The 17,419-nt window shown below is 40.3% G+C and overlaps 1 protein-coding gene across 7 annotated transcripts in view; it reads right to left on the reverse strand.

Annotated features, from left to right (window-relative positions):
* Positions 1-13,681: 13,681 nt before the first annotated feature.
* The window catches only part of IL13RA2 (interleukin 13 receptor subunit alpha 2), a 47,730-nt gene continuing 43,992 nt past the window's right edge, over positions 13,682-17,419 (reverse strand). For 6 of the 7 annotated variants that reach the window (XM_058713186.1, XM_058713181.1, XM_058713182.1 and 3 more), the window contains 2 exons: positions 14,762-14,877; positions 13,682-13,826 (listed from right to left, as the gene is read on the reverse strand). In XM_058713186.1, coding sequence (XP_058569169.1) covers positions 13,776-13,826; positions 14,762-14,877 — 167 coding nt within the window. In that variant the 3' untranslated portion in view covers positions 13,682-13,775. The remainder of the gene's footprint in view (positions 13,827-14,761; positions 14,878-17,419) is intronic. The other variant, XM_058713187.1, reaches the window with a different exon arrangement.

The following is a 17,419-nucleotide window of genomic DNA, read 5'->3' on the forward strand; positions in this document are numbered from 1 at the left end:
CATGATGATAAGATATGAGTATACACACATATATTTCTTTGCTCTATTAGCTGAAAAGACCCAAAAGACATGACAACTCAGAAGTCGAAAAGAAACTACTTGGTTAGCAATAAGCACATCTTGTGCCTGGATCTTGATTTCTAATATCAATTTCCAAAAAAAAACAAAAAAAAACAAAAAAACAACCCAGGCTCTTTGGAGAAATGACTCCTTCTAGGGCTCAGAGAAGAAACACAGAACAGGGGCGTAGAAGGTCTTACAATGCCAAAAGTAAGGAAGTGCTAAAAAATAAAACCCCGCAATGTGGGGGTATGTCAAAGGGAGGCAGGAAAGAGCTCCCAATCGCCAAAGCAGTAACAATACGAGCAACAAAATAAATATGACGATATTGGATTGAAATCCAAAGTATAAAAGAAGTACCTGTAAGTCCATACAGACATAAATAAGTGATTAAATAAATCAATAAATACGAAAAAAATAGATCAATCTCCCATGCAGAAGAACCTCTAAATAATTTATGTAGATGACTCTGCTCTTAAGGAGGTGGAGTATAACTCTCTATTCCTTAAGTGTGGGCTATAAATAGTGCCTTCCTTCCAAAGAATAACATATGGAAAGAGAGAAAAAGTAATTTTACAGTAGAAAAACTTGAGAAACGCTACCTCAGCCAAGGGGGCAAGGTCAAGAACAACAGGCGCAAGTTATGTTGATGAGACACATCCTTAACATAATGTGATGAAAATGGCACTTCACTCCTGTGGTCTTCATCAAACATACATAGCCTCGAACTAATCATGAGAAAACGATCCCTAGTTGAGGGAAAGTCTATAAATACCTGACTAGGATTCCTCAAAACTGCCAAGGTCATCACAAATAAGTAAATTGTCATAGCCAAGAGGAGTCTGAGGAGACATGATTGTTAAATGCCATGTGGTATCCTGGTTGGGTTCCTGGAACAGAAACAGGGCACTAGGTAAAAACGAAGGAAATCTGAATGAAGTATGGACTTTAGTTAACAATAATGGGGACTCTCCATAGTATCTTTGCATGTTTTGTGAATATCAAACGATTTCAAATATTCTAAAAGTTTATTTTTTTAAAGTAGAGTGATGGAGGTACTATAAGCATTATTTGTTGATGATATTGTCATGTATCTGGAGACTCACAGAGAAAATTCTACTTTACAAGATACGAGAAAGATGGCTAGAGAAAAATAATATATAAAGGAAACAGCGTTCCTATATACTAAAAACCAGTTACATTTGTAATGAAATAAAGACACCATTTACAATAGTTATAAAAATAATTACTTAGAATAAATGAAACAGCGGGTGCCTAGGTGGCTCTCACGGTTCATGTGTTCGGAGCCCACACGGGGCTCTGTGCTGATGGTGTGGGGCCTGCTTGGTATTCTGTCTCTCCTTCTCTCTTCCCCTCCCCTGCTTGTGTTCTCTCTCTCTCTCTCTCTCTCAAAATTAATAAACACACTTAAGGGGTGCCTGGGTGGCTCCCGGTCGGCAGGTTCGAGCCCCGCGTCGGGCTCTGTGCCGACAGCTCGGAGCCCGGAGCCTGCTTCGGATTCTGGGTCTCCCTCTTTCTCTGCCCCTCCCCCTCTCATGCTCTCACTCTCTCTCTCTCTCTCTCAAAAATAAACATAAAACATTAAAAGGTTAATAAATAAACTTCAAAAATTAAAAAAAAAAAGAAAAGAAATTTACCAGGGTTGCTGCTGCGCATCGCACCGCTGGTCATGGGCTGCACGTTGGGCCTACATGTGGGTGGTGGGCAGCGAGCAGCAGACCCCACCGTGCTCCCCCGGCTCTGCTACGATGCCCTGGTGCATTTTGCACTGGACAGGTTAGAAGATGATGGTGGGTTGGGAACATCCTAGGCTTCCCTTGTTCCATGAATATAACTAGATAGCTATCGGATCATCTTAAGTACCCCAGAAATTGACCTGAAAACTGGCAGAACTCCACCGCAGAAGCTAGAGATGAAGACACATGGGAGAAGGCAAGAAGTGTGGAGATGAGGTTTGTGAGACAAATGATTGTGGTCACTGCAGTGGCGAGTCACCGTTGCAGAGAACGGCCAGAGACAGACAAGCACAGAAGGGACCACGCGGGAAAGCAAATCCCCATATCAATTGGCATGGAAAGTGAGATGGGCCAAATTTTGAGAGTTCTTGCAACCAGCAGGGCTTAGAGACTGGGATCTTAAAGGTCGGTGGGCTTGGTTACAATCGAGGCTGGGGGGGAGGGGGGGGGGACTGTGCTGCTCTTAGAGAGAAGGCAGGCAAACAACCCGGGGACATACAGCATGGAAACAATGAACTGAAGAGTGCCTGAGGTACTCAGTAGGGAGGTTATTTGCTCATCTCAGAGTGTGCCCCAGAGAGACAGCATTCACAGAGAGACCCTTCCAGGAAAAAAAGAACTGGCCAGCACCATTTCCTTCCCCGGCCCCTCAGGGTAAGCACAGGGCCACTGCGGGAAAGCAGCACAGCACCAAAACTCACTACCTAATTTGCTTATACCAAACCCCACCTACTCACGCTCCAGGGCAACAGCCCCACTCAGCCATGCTTCCCTCAGTACCAGTGAAGCAGACCCCCTCCCCTAGAAGACTGCCTATACCGCTGCTCACACCGTGTCATACCGTGTGGGAGTTCTGCAGAACCTTGGTTCTAGTGGCAGTGGTGACGGGTCTTATTTCACAGACCAGAGCACACCTAATTAAAACCCACCACATTCAACCCAGGGACCAAACACTGCCCCAAATAAGCAAAGAGAACCCCTGCAGACAACTGGCCTGAAGGATAAAGCAGCCAAAACAACAACAGAGCACATGCAACACACATTAGAGACACTTTCTAGAAGCACCAGGCCCTGGGGAATAAGGGATACTACACGGCAGGGCACTACAAGACTTCTTCATAAGACCATTGCCTTCAAGAACAGGATGTATAACTGACTTTCCTGACACACAGACACAGGCACAGAGACACAAAAAAATGGGAAGACAGAGAAATTTATTCCAAATGAAAGAACAGGAAAAGGCCATGGCCAGAGATTTAAGTGAAACAGATAAATAACATGCCTGATAAAGAATTTAAAGCAATGATCATAAAGGTACTCAATGGACTTGAAAAAAAGAGTAGAACACAAGAATGAGACTCTTAACACAGAAATAAGGAATAACATAGCAGAGATAAAGGGTCCAATAAATGAAATGAGAAACATACTTGATGGAATGAACAGCAGGAATGAATTAATGACCTAGAAGACAGAGTAATGGAAAGTCACCAAGCTGAACAAAAGAGATCAAAAAGAATTATACAGGGGCACCTGGGTGGCTCAGTCAGTTAAGCATCTGACTTTGGCTTAGGTCATGATCTCACGGTTTGTGATTTCGAGCTCCACATCTGGCTCTCTGCTGTCAGTGCAGAGCCTGCTTCAGATCCTCTATCCTCCCCCCTCTCTCTACCCCTCCCCCACTTGAGCACATGCACTTTCTCTCTCTCTCTCTCTCTCTCTCTCTCAAATAAACATTAAAAAAATAATGATGCAAAACACAAGAATTGGTTTAGGAAAATCAATGACTCCATCAAATGTAATAACTTTTGTATTATAGGAGTTCCAGAACAAGAGAAAAGGGGGCAGAAAGTTATTCTGAAGAAATCATAGCTGAAAATTTCCCTCATATGAGGAAGGAAACAAATATCCAGATCCAGGTGGCACAGAGAACTCCCATCGAAATTGACAAACACAGATCCGCACAAAGATATTGTAATCAAATTGGGAAAATACAGTGCCAAACAAAAACATTTAAAAGCAGCAAGACAAAAGAAGATGGTAACTTACAGGGGAAATTTCATAAGGCCAGCAAAGGATTTTCAGCAAAAACTTTCCAAGCCAGAAGGGAGTGGCATTATACACATTCTAAGTGATAAATGGGAAAAATCTGCAGCCAAGAATACTCTCTCAAGCAAGGCTATCCTTCAGAATAAAAGGAGAGATAAAGAGTTTCCAGACAAACAAAAACTAAAGGAGTTTGTGACCACTAAACAAACTTGGCAAGGAATATTAAAGGGGACTCTGAGTCAAAAGGAGACACCGAAAGTGACAGTATAAAGGCAGAAAACACAAAAGCAGTTAAAATGAATATTTCTGTAAAAAAATAAGTCAAGGAACTCACAAAATAAAAGGATATAAAATGTAAAAACACATACCTAAAATGTTGGGAGGACAGGAGCAAAGAATGGGTTCAAACATAAATGACCATCAACTTAATATAGACTGCTATATGCAGAAGAGGTTATATACAAACCTAATGGTAACCATATATCAAAACCCACTAATAAATATGCAAAGAATAAAGAGAAAGAAATCCAAATACATCACTAAAGAAAATCAGCAAACCATGAAAGACAAGAAAGGATCAGAATCTTCAGAAACAACTACAAAACAAATAATAAGATGGCAATAAATATATACCTATCAGTAATTACTTTGAATGTAAATGGACTAAACTCTCCAATCAAAAGACATAGGGTGTCAGAATGGATTGGAAAAAAAAAGACCCATTTATATGATGCCTACAAGAGACTCATTTAAGACCTAAAGACACCTGCAGATTGAAAGTGAGGGGATGGAGAAACATCCATCATGCAATGGATGTCAAAAGAAAGCCAGAGTACCAATGCTTATATCAGAAAAAATAGACTTTTAAACAAAACTGTAACAAGAGACAAAGGACACTATATGATAACAAAGGACACAACACAACAAGAAGATACAACCATTGTAAATATTTATGTACCTAACATCGAAGCACCCAAATACATAAAACAGTTAATAACAAACATAAAGGAAATAACTGATAATAACAAAATAATAGTAGGGGACTTTAACACCCCGTTCACATCAATGGATAGATCATCTAAATAGAAAATCAACAAGGAGGGGCGCCTGGGTGGCGCAGTCGGTTGAGCGTCCGACTTCGGCCAGGTCACGATCTCGCGGTCCGTGAGTTCGAGCCCCGCGTCGGGCTCTGGGCTGATGGCTCGGAGCCTGGAGCCTGTTTCCGATTCTGTGTCTCCCTCTCTCTCTGCCCCTCCCCCGTTCATGCTCTGTCTCTCTCTGTCCCAAAAATAAATAAAAAACGTTGAAAAAAAAAAAAAATTTTAAAAAGAAAATCAACAAGGAAACAATGGCTTTGAATGACACACTGGAACAGATGGATTTAATAGATATATTCAGAACATTCCATTCTAAAACAGCAGAACACACATTATTTTCAAGTACACCCAGAACATTGTCCAGAATAGATCACATATTAGCCCACAAAACAAGTCTCAACAAATTCAAGAAGATGGATACCATTCATCTTTTTTGATGACAATGCAATGAAACTAAATCAACCACAAGAAAAACTTTGGAAAGATCACAAATACATGGAGGTTAAATAACATGCTACTAAAAAATAAATGGGTCAACCATGAAATCAAAGAAGAAACAAAAAATACACGGAAACAAATGAAAATGAAAACACAACAGTCCAAAAACATTTGGGAAGTGGCAAAAATGGTTCTAAGAGAGAAGTTTATAGTAACACAGGCCTACCTCATGAAGGGAGAATAATCTCAAATAAACAACCTAAACTAACACCTAAAGGAGCTAGAAAAAGAACAAACAAAACCCCAAACCAGCAGAAGGAAGGAAATAATAAAGATTAGAGCAGAAATAAAGTATGTAGAAACTAACAAGCAAAACAAAACAAAAATCAATAGAACAGATCGATGAAACCAGAAGCTCATTCTCTGAAAAAAAATAATAAAATTGATAATCCTCTAGTCAGACTTAGCAAAAAGAAAAGAGAAGTTTGACGCATATAAATAAAATCACAAATGAGAGAGGAGAAATAACAACCAACACCACAGAGATATAAACAATTATAAGAGAAGATTATGAAAAACTATATGGCAACAAATTGGAGAGCCTGGAAGAAACGGATACATTCCTAGAAACATATCAACTGACAAAACTGAAACAAGAAGAAATAGAAAATGTGAACAGACTGATAACCAGCAAAGAAATTGAATTAGCAATCAAAAAACTCACAAAAACAAAAGTCCAGGGCTGGATGGCTTCACAGGCGAATTCTACCAAGCATTTAAAGAAGAGTTAATACCCGTTATTCTCAAACTATTCCAAAAATATAGAAAAGGAAGGAAAACTTCCAAATTCATTCTAGGGGGCCAGCACGACCCAGGTACCAAAACCAGATAAAGATCTCACTAAAAAAGGGAACTACAGGCCAATATCCCTGATGAACATAGATGAAAACATCCTCAGCAAAATACTAGCAAACCTAATCCAACAATACATTAAAAAAAATAATCCACCACGATCAACAAGGATTTATTCCTGCATCGCAAGGGTGGTTCGATATTCACAAATCAATCAACTGATCATCACCTCAATAAGAGAAACCATATGATAATTTCAATAGATGCATAAAAAGCATTTGACAGGGGGCGCCTGGGTGGCTCAATCGGTTTAGTGTTCAACTCTTGATTTTGGCTCAGGTCATGATCTTGTGGTTCATGAGTTCAAGCCCCATATCAGGCTCCGCACTGTCAGTGCGGAGTATGTCTGTGATTCTCTGTCTCCTTCTCTCTCTCCCTCCCCCACTTTCTCTCTTTCTCTCTCTTTCTCTCCCTGTCTCTCTCTCTCTCTCAAAATAAATAAAATACACTTAAAAAAAGCATTTGCCAAAGGGCAACATCCATTCATGATAAAAACCCTCAATAAAGCAGGTTTAGAGAGAACACACGTCAACATAATAAAGGCCATATGTGAAAAACCCACAGCTACCATGATCCTTAATGGGGAACACTGAGAACATTTCTCCTAAGGTCCAGAAAAGGACAAGGCTATCCATTTTCACCACTTTTATTCAACATAGTACTGGAAGTCCCCTAGCCATAGTAATGAGACAACAAAAAGAAATAAAAGGCATCCAAATTAGCAAGGAAGGCAGAAGACATGATACTCTATATGGAAAACCTGAAAGACTTCCCCAAAAAACTGCTATAACTGAGAAACAAATTCAGTAAAGTCACAGGATACAAAAACAATGTACAGAAATCTGTTGCATTTCTATGCACCAATAAGAAGCAGCAGAATGAGAAATTAATGAAACAATCCCATTTGCAATTGCATTAAAAGTAAGATAACTAGGAAAAACCTAACCAAAGAGGTGAAAGACCTGTAGTCTTAAGACAATAAAACAAGATGAAAGAAGTTGAAGATGACACAAAGAAATTGAAAGACATTCCATGCTCATGGATTCGAAGAACAAATATTGCTAACATGTCTATACCACCCAAGGCAATCTACTCATTTAATGCAATCCCTTTCAAACTACCAACAGCATTCTTCACACAGCTGGAAGAAAAAATCCTAAAATTTGTATGGAACCACAAAGACCCCAAATAGCCAAAGCAATCTTGAAAAAGAATAGCAAAGCTGGAAGCATCCCAAGTCTGGACTTCAAGTTAAATCACAAAGCTGTAGTAATTAAAACAGTATGGTACTGGCACAAAAATAGACACATGGATCAACGGGACAGAACAAGAAACCCAGAAATGACCCCAAAATTATATGGTCAATTAGTCTCCAACAAAGTAGGAAGGAATATCCAATGGGAAAAGGACAGTCTCTTCAACAAATGGTGCTGGGAAATAAACTATTGGGACCTTATCAAAATGAAAAGCATCTGCACAGCAAGGGAAACAATCAACAAAACTAAAGGCAACCTACGGAGTGGGAGAAGATATTTACAAATGACATATCTAATAAAAGGTTCATATCCAAAATATATAAAGAATTATACAACTGAACACCCGCAAACCAAATAATCCAGTTAAAAATGGGCAGAAGACATGAACAGACGTTTCTCCCAGGAAGACATCCAGATGGCCAACAGACACACGGAAAGATGTTTAACCTCACTTATCATCAGTGAAATACAAATCAAAACTACAATGGCATATTACCTCACACCTACCTTAATGGCTAAAATCAACAACACAAGAAACAATAGATGTTGGTGACGATGTGGACAAAGGAGAATCCTCTTGCACTGTTGGTGGGAATGAAAACTGGTGCAGCCACTCAGGAAAACAGTATGGAGGTTCTTCAAAAAGTTAAAAAGAGAACTACCCTACAATCCAGCAATTGCGCTACTAGGTATTTACCCAAATAATAAAAAAAAACACTAATTCAAAGGGATACAAGCACCTCTATATTTGTAGCAACATTATTTATAAGAGCCAGGATATGGAAGCAGCCGATGTGTCCATCAATAGATGAATGGTAAAGAAAAGGTGGTATTTATATACGACGGAATATTATCCAGCCATGAAAAAGAAAGACACCTGCCACTTGCAATGATGTGGATGGAGCGAGAGAATATTAATGCTAAGTGAAATAAGTAAGTCAGAGAAATACAAATACTATATGATTGCACTCATATGCGGAATATAAGAAACAAAACAAATGGTCAATGAGAAAAAGAGAGAGAGAGAGAGAGAGAGAGAGAGAAATGAAGAAATAGACTCTTAATTATAGAGAACAAATTGATGATTAGCAGAGGGAAGATGGGTTAAATAGGTGACGGGGATTAAGGGGTGCACTTGTGATGCGCATAGAGTGATGTATGGAACTGTTGAAACACTATATTGTACACCTAAAACTAATATAAAACTGTATGTTAACTGGAATTAAAATAATAACTTAAAAAGCCAAATAAATATAAAAAGAATAAAAGAAATAAATTTAACAGGAAACATGCAACATCTATTTGAAGACAATTTGGGGGGCACCTGGGTGGCTCAGTCGGTTAAGCCTCTGACTCTATTTTGGCTCAGGTGATGATTTCATGGTTCGTGAGTTTGAGCCCCACGTCGGGCTCTGCACTGACAGTGTGAAACCTACTGGGGATTCTCTCTCTTCCTCTCTCTCTGTTCCTCCCCTGCTCTTGGTCTCTCTCCTCTCTCTCTCAAAATAAATACATTTTAAAAAGAAAGAAGATGGGGCACCCGGGTGGCTCAGTAGGTTAAAGCATCCAACTTTGGCTCAGGTCATGACGTCATGGTTCATGACTTCAAGTCCCACATCGGGCTCTTTGCTGTCAGCACAGAGCCTGCTTCGGATCTCTTAACCCCCCTCTCTGCCCCTCCCCCACTGGTTCTCTCTCTCTCTCTCTCTCTCTCTCTCTCAAAATAAATAAACTTAAAAAAAAAGAAGATAATTTTGTAATGCTACTGAAAAATACAATATATTAACTGACAAAACGGAAAGGTATCCATTTTCTTGGACAGGAAAATTCCATCTTGTAAAGTTAACAATTCTCCCCTAATTAGTTTGTAATTATGTGATCTCAATAAAAACACCAATATGATTGAGGACAATAAAGCAAGCTAATTCCAAAATATATAGTGAAACACAAAGACGTAAGGAGAGTCAGGAAACTTCTGAAAAAGAAGACTGATGAGACAGGACGATTGTCCTTAGTGGATATTAACGCATAATATTAGGCTACATAATTAAATAGAAGTACTGGGCATGATTAGTACTGGTATACATGAGTAGACTTAGTTCACTGGGAAAGAAAAGAAAGTCCAAAAATAAACTCAACTACACATTCACACACATACACAGTAGTTTTGTCGGAATATTTTTGTCCCCTCCCCCCAATTAATGTTGAAATCCTAATGCTCAGTGCGATGCTATGAGGTGGGACCTTTGGGAGATGCTTAGGTCAGAAGAGCGGAGCCCTCATGATTGGGATTAATGTCCTTGTAAAAGAAATCCAAAGGAAGTCGCTAGTCCCTTTCACCATGTAAGCATGTAAGTGAAGTCTGCAACCTGGAAGAGAGCCCTCACTTGGCCATAATCCTGGACCTCTAGCTTGCAGAACTATGAGAAATACATTTCTGTTATTTACCAGCTACCCACTGTGTGGTATTTTGTTATGTGGGAGGGTCTCCTTCCCTAAGAAGAGAAAACAAAATAAAACAAAACAAAACGCCAAGGCAACCTGGCTATATGTGGATGTGACAACATCCCTCGCGACCTTGTAAGATGAGACCACTGAATCAGACTGCATGTTTGTGTGTCACCGTATATGGGAGACAAAGAAATAGGAAATGTATTTAAGAAAACTATGCCACGTGGCGGTCGGGGCTCAGTTCTCCAGGTACCAACCCAACTGAGCGGTGCCGACACGAATAAAGTTGCTTCCTGGAAAGAAAAGCCTCGGTGTCACGACTCTGTGTGAGAATCCTGCTACAGTTAGAGCAGCCTGAACAGACTAAGATACACACACACACACACACACACAAATTAAATATATGGCAAAGGTGGAAAGGGTCACTTCACATTGGGAGAAAATAGTTGGTTCAATAAATTGTGATGCAATTATTGGGTAACTTCCTGGGAAAAAACTATCAACTTGTAAATTATTTCTCTATACCCCATAATTCACATATAAGTTCCCTACCTGAAATTCCCTTTATCTTTGATTGGCAATATCCACCAATGAAGCTCAAGCACCTCCTTCCTTTTGTTTAGTTTTGGTTTATGTCATATCCTGGATAATGTTGCATAAGTTGCTCTTTAGATATCTGTTAGGTCTAGCTCGTCTATATGATGTTCAAGTTCTATGTGTCCTAGTTGATCTGCTGCCCACTTGTTCTATTACTGAAAGTGAGTTATTGAAGTCTAACTATTATTATTGAATTGTTTATTTCTCCAATTCTATCCATTTTTTTCTCCATGTAATTTTGGACAGTCTTCTTAGGTGCATATATAATTGTTATGGATTCCTCATGGAGTCACTCTTTTATCATTATAAAAGGTCTTTGTCCCTTAGTCACATTTTAAAATGAAAATTCCTTCTGTTTGATATTAGTATAGCCAATTCTGTGGTATATCTTTTTCAGTCATTTCACTTAAAACCCTGTCCGTATCTTTAAATCTAAAATCTGTCTCCCGTTAATAGCATATCACTGGATCTTTTTTAAAACATTTTTTAACGTTTATTTATTTTTGAGAGACAGAGAGACGGAGCAGGAGCAGGGGGAGGGGCAGAGAGAGAAGGAGACACAGAATCCGAAGCAAGCTCCAGGCTCTGAGCCGTCAGCCCAGAGCCCGACGCGGGGCTGGAACTCACAGACCTCGAGCTCATGACCTGAGCCGAAGTCGGACGCTCAACCGACTGAGCCACCCAGGCGCCCCACTCATTTTTTCTTTATTGCCTTCATTCGTAAGTGAGTATTTTCAGTGTAGTATTTCAGTGACTTTAATGACTGTTCACTATTTTTAAAATTTATTCTCCTGGTTACACTAGACCTTTCAGTATACATCTTAACCGGTCAGATCTACTTCAAATTTATACCAACTTAATGACAGTGAGAGATAGAAATGTTACTCCTATGTAGCTCTATCCTTAAACAGACTTTTCCAGTCTCTGTTCCAAATAAAGTCGGCCCCTTTAGGGAGAGCTACTGAGCTCCCTGTTCTTACGGCCTGACCCTCCCCCTATGTGAACCTCTTTGCTACTGCTCCAGAGATGGGGGCAGGAACCTTTACTCTTGCAGTACGACCCCTTGCATGCAAAACTCCAGACTTGGGGGCAGGAAGGGGAGGGGTATCCCTTGTCTTCTTGGTTTGTCCCTCCGAGCATAGGACCTCTGCCTTACATGGAAGCTGGGGTGAAGATTACTGGAATCTTCAGTAATCTCAGCTTGCTGTGCCTGGGAGTGGGAGCTAGGTGGAGGGAGGGAGCCTCAAACGTCCCTTGCCAGGAACAGAGCTTCTGCAACACAGAACTGGGAAGGATAAGTAATGCTGGTGGCCAACCCCTCTTGGAGAGAAATCATAGTCATGAACTGGGATGTGGATGTGTTTATGGTACAGCCCGAGCAGACTAATCAGAACTGATGCTGGCTATCAGGAGTGGATATATAATTAACAGGGCACAGTGAAACATAAAATATGGGACTCCTTCTTCAAAACTCATTGAGAATTTAATAATTTGCTAATCATATTACATCTGAATTCCTATTACCATGGGGGTTTTAATGTTTAGCAAGGATAGGTCTACTTAGGGAAGTGGTGATGTATCCTATCACGAGATGACAAGAGGCAGTTAGAGAGAAACGGTCACTACCAATAAGAGTCAAAGCTGTGGTTACCCTGCTCATGGGCCTACCTCTCCGTTACATTATTGTAATCTCTTTCATTCTAAAATGCTCCTATATACCAGTGCTTTTCAAATTGAATGTGCAAATGAACCACCTGGAGATGTTCTTAAAATGCAGATTGCCAGTTGAGCAGATTTGGGTTAAGGTCTGAGATTCTGCATTTCTAGTAAGCTCCCGGGAGATGCCCACTCTATTGGTCTGTGGACCACAGAGAAGAAACGCTGAATGATACTAAAAGCTTGACTCTTGCTCGTCAACTATAGGTCATTATTCCCTAAGTGTTAAAGCCACTGTCTGCACTTAGGTTGCCACATTCTCTCGCAGAAGTCAACTGCCAATTAGTCTGAAAGGTGGATGTACTTTTAAAAAACCTCTGAGGAATTTCAAAGGCTTCTGCCTTTTAGTGCCTGAACTTTAAAAAAAAAAAAAAAGAATCACACCGTCGGAAAGTAGGAAATGCTGTCTGCCAACTGGCACAGGAAACTCTGAAGCTTTTACAGCATATTTGTGACATCTGAACTTTTCAGATCTGATCTTTCTGTTTGTTTCATTATTTTCAGCCTTTTATGCATTGCATTCCTTCCACCTTTTTCGCGAAATGTAAAGCACACATTTAGACTATGAATGTGTTGAAAACTTCTTGCTTCTTATTAATCCACTCCACAGGTTACTTTTTTTTTTTTTTAACATTTATTTATTTTTGAGACAGAGACAGACAGAGCGTGAACAGGGGAGGGTCAGAGAGAGAGGGAGACACAGAATCGGAAACAGGCTCCAGGCTCTGAGCTGTCAGCACAGAGCCCGACGCGGGGCTCGAACTCACGGACCGCGAGATCCTGACCTGAGCCGAAGTCGGAGGCTTAATCGGCTGAGCTACCCAGGCGCCCCTCCACAGGTTACTCTTAAAGCCAAACAATCTTACTTATGGTGAATACATTCATCACAAGTACAATTAAAAAAAAAATTAGAAGAGTGCTGGTGGCTCAGTTGGTTAAGTGTCCGACTTCAGCTCAGGTCATAGTCTCACGCTTTGTGAGCTCGAGCCCCACGTCGGGCTCTGTGCTAATAGTTCGGAGCCTGGAACCTGCTTTAGATTCTTTGTCTCCCTCTCTCTGCCCCTCCCCTGCTTGCGCTATCTCTCTCTATCTCTCAAAAATAAACATTAAAAAATTAAATTTTTTTTTAAAATTAGAATCTCATCTTCCAAGATTTAATAATATCTCTGGCTTAGTACAAGTTATAAAATCACATTGTTTTATTAATATATCAGTGAGTAGATCTGACCCAACCCTTGACTTATCTATGTGTATCGCTCTGACCAGGGATTAATAAGGAAAAAACCTATTAATAGAATCCAGGAAATGTACTGCAGGATTTGAGTATTCTAAAGTTACTTAAATACAACAATGCTTTTAAGGTAGATTTATTAAATTTTTTGGAGAAAACATTCCATTTAATAAGACTCGTTGAACATTTGGCCATAAGACTGAAAGTTATTCAGTCAACAGAATGTGTCTTGATGAGAAAAGACTTCTTTTTTCCTCTGAAAGATCTGAAATTAAGGAAGAACTCCGTTACTAACAAATAGTCATTAATAACATAAACTATTTTAATTCAGACTAGTACCTCAGAGAAACAGATTTAAAAAAAGCATTCAGCAGAGAAATAAAGTGAAATATTTCATACACATTCAAATTTCCCTTTATTTTAAAAGATTTTGGCATTATCTCCAAGTCACAATTTCTCCTTAAAGCCCACCAACCCAGAGTGACCTTCATCTTCTGAAATTCTATAACAGTCTCCGTACAACTCAAACAGGAATCATCTAAAAACAACTCACAGTGCAGGTTATATTTTTTATGGAGTCTATTCTCCCCCAACTAGAGTATGAACTCCTTGAGGGCGGGCAACTTTTTTTCAATTTTTGTGAAATCGGCCTGTGACAGACTAGTAATCTATTTCAGTCTCCATCCAGTTTAAGTAACTCTTTTCTTCCTCCCAATCCTGCTTTTCTCCTGTAACTCTTTCCTCGTATTGTTCCCTAATCTAGAAGTAAACAGTGTTTCATGTTCTGAGCCATTGTTGCTATATGTCAACAAAAGGAAACCTACCGCCAAATTTAGCTTAATAGCGTTGAGTTTTTAAATTATTGTATTTTCTGCAGACAATCATCATAATCCATACTACATCAATTGTACACCCACGGTGTACAGGAAACATTATAAAATATAGGTCCATCAGTTCTAAATGCAGACTAAAAGTCCATGCGGTCTGTAGACCACAGAGAAGAAACGCTGAATGATATTAAATAGCAATGGGTCCAAACTAAAAGCTTGACTCTTGCTTGTCAGCTACAGGTCACTCTTCCCTGAGTTTTAAAGCCACTGTCTACACTTAGGTTGCCACATTCTCTCCCAGAAGTCAACTGTCAATCAGTCTGAAAGGCTATCTACTATCTCAGGCTGAACGTTATGTTACACAACTTACCGTTTTCAGTACAGCTTTTTGCTTGTACAAAAGCAGACAAGTTACTAACAAAACAAACAATGAGACAAAAGCAAATGGTGTCAAGAAAAATACCAAGGTTTCCTTCCATATGTCATCTGGGATTAAAAATCACAAGAAAAGAGGCTCAGTTAGAGTTTACAGTTATTTTTCAAGGTTAATTATTTTATAAACCAGTAACTAGTGAAGAAATGCCTTAAAGTTGGCAACTTCTGCCTTATTTCCTGGCGGATAGATACCACGGTTATATCTGCGTATAGCATTCCTTTCATTTGTGCACTTTTTATACAGAACAATCACTTCACTATACTGTAACATCCTTTCATTTCACTCAGCAAAACTCCCCAAAGCTCAATTCTTTTCTGAGAGGATTTTGTTTAAAATTTGACCTGAGAAAATTTCATCAAAAAAGGATAACATATTAGCTAAGTGATTACAGAAACAGGTCTTGTGTATCCCTTAACTCTTTTTTTTTTTTAATTTTTTTTTTTTAGCGTTTATTCATTTTTGAGACAGAGACAGAGCATGAATGGGGGCAGGTCAGAGAGGGAGGGAGACACAGAATCTGAAACAGGCTCCAGGCTCTGAGATTTCAGCACAGAGCCCGACGCGGGGCTCGAACTCACAGACAGCGAGATCATGACCTGAGCCGAAGTCGGACGCCCAACCGACTGAGCCACCCAGGCGCCCCTATCCCTTAACTCTTAATACGTCAAAGGTTTATATTGTATCATATAATGCCGTAGCAAGCAAGAGCTGGTGACGGAAAGCGGACTACATCACCAGAAAATATGCCACTTTGGGATTTGGGATTATTTTGAGCTGAAGGCAATCAAGACCCACCAGACTCAAGAAAAACATTTACCTCTCCCTTAACTACATAAATGAATTTAGATGGGGGGGGGCTGGCTCTGAGAGAGAGCTATTACGAGAGACAACCTCTATTTGAATAACCTATCTCTGTGAAAGGGCAAAACATCTAATTACAGTAGTGCCTCAACCCCCTGTCCTTGTCCATGGTTTTGCTTTTACCCGTGGCTAACTGCAGTCCAGAAACAGATGATCCTCCTTCTGATGTGTCATCGGGTCAACAGTAGCCTAAAGCTATGCCATAACGCCTACATCATTTATCTCAGTTCATCTCATCACTTAGGCATTTTTGCATTCATTTCACACCATCCCAAGAAGAGTGAGTACAGTATAAGGTATTTTGAAATACCCCATTATTATAGTATGTGTATTGTTACAACTGTCCTATTTTGTTATTGCTGTTAATCTCTTACTGTGGCTAATTCATAAACTTTATCATAGATTATATAGGAAAAAACAGTTCATATAAGGTTCAGTATGCTCCACGGTTTTAGGCATCCACAGGGGGTCTTAGAACGTATCTCTTATGGGTAAGGGGGGTACTACTGTACCAAACATCTCTTCTTGTTATGCTGTGAATTACTCTCCTCCGCCTTTGAAGTCCCAGGCCCTGATCCCATCGCTTAGCTCATGATGGCATATAAGCCTCAACTGCCCTACTTGCCCTTGGGTCTCACGTTTCGATGGGGCTCCTATACCTATGAAATTAAATTTGTTTTTTGGGGGACACCTGGGTAGCTCAGTTGGTTCAGTGTCCAACTCTTGATTTTGGCTCAGGTCACGATCTCACAGTTTGTGAGTTCGAGCCTCACGTCAGGCTCTGCACTGACAGCAAGGAGCCTGCTTGGGATTCTCTCTCTCCATCTTTCTCTGCACCACCCCCCGCCTCCCCCGCCGCCGCTCATGCTCTTTCTCTCTCTCTCCAAATAAATAAACCTTTAAAAAAAAAGAAAAAAATTGATTTGTTTTATTGTTAATCTGTTTTATGTCGATTTAATTACTAGAGTGGCCAAAGAACCTAGAAGAGTAGAAGCAACATTTTTCCTCCACAACAGTTAGCTTATTCAGCAGGCTAATCTTTTTTTTTTTTTTTTTTAATTTTTTTTTTTTTTCAACGTTTATTTATTTTTGGGACAGAGAGAGACAGAGCATGAACGGGGGAGGGGCAGAGAGAGAGGGAGACACAAAATCGGAAACAGGCTCCAGGCTCCGAGCCATCGGCCCAGAGCCTGACGCGGGGCTCGAACTCACAGACCGCGAGATCGTGACCTGGCTGAAGTCGGACGCCCAACCGACTGCGCCACCCAGGCGCCCCTCAGCAGGCTAATCTTTAACTGGCCGGTAAGAATCCTTAGCATGTCAGTCTCCTCGATCTCTGCCTGCAGGATCTGATGAGAGCAAGAGTGGGGAGAGTCCTTTTCTTTTTCTAAATTTAGATTGGCAGGAGAAAATATTTATGGAACTAGCTCCTTGGGTATGGTACCTTTGGTAAAGATTTGGTATTAGTGCTTGTGTTTTTTGTTGATCCTTTTCCTGTTCCCCTTTGTCATTTTCCAGGCCTTGAGAGTTTGGCTTTATGACCAGTGAGAATGTTCCGCTAACCAAAGGGGGCATGTACCAGTGTGCATTCGGCAGACAGACAAGCAGGCTGTGGCTCTGAGCTGACGGTAGTCAGGACTGGGTCCAACTTACAAACCAAAACTTGGGCTCAACTAGGTCTACAGTGAGGTTTCTTTGTCTGACCCTGCCAGCTCTCAGGGGAATTTTGTC

Source organism: Neofelis nebulosa, chromosome X (assembly GCF_028018385.1).
Source record: "Neofelis nebulosa isolate mNeoNeb1 chromosome X, mNeoNeb1.pri, whole genome shotgun sequence".
In the NCBI taxonomy this organism is placed as follows: domain Eukaryota; kingdom Metazoa; phylum Chordata; class Mammalia; order Carnivora; family Felidae; genus Neofelis; species Neofelis nebulosa.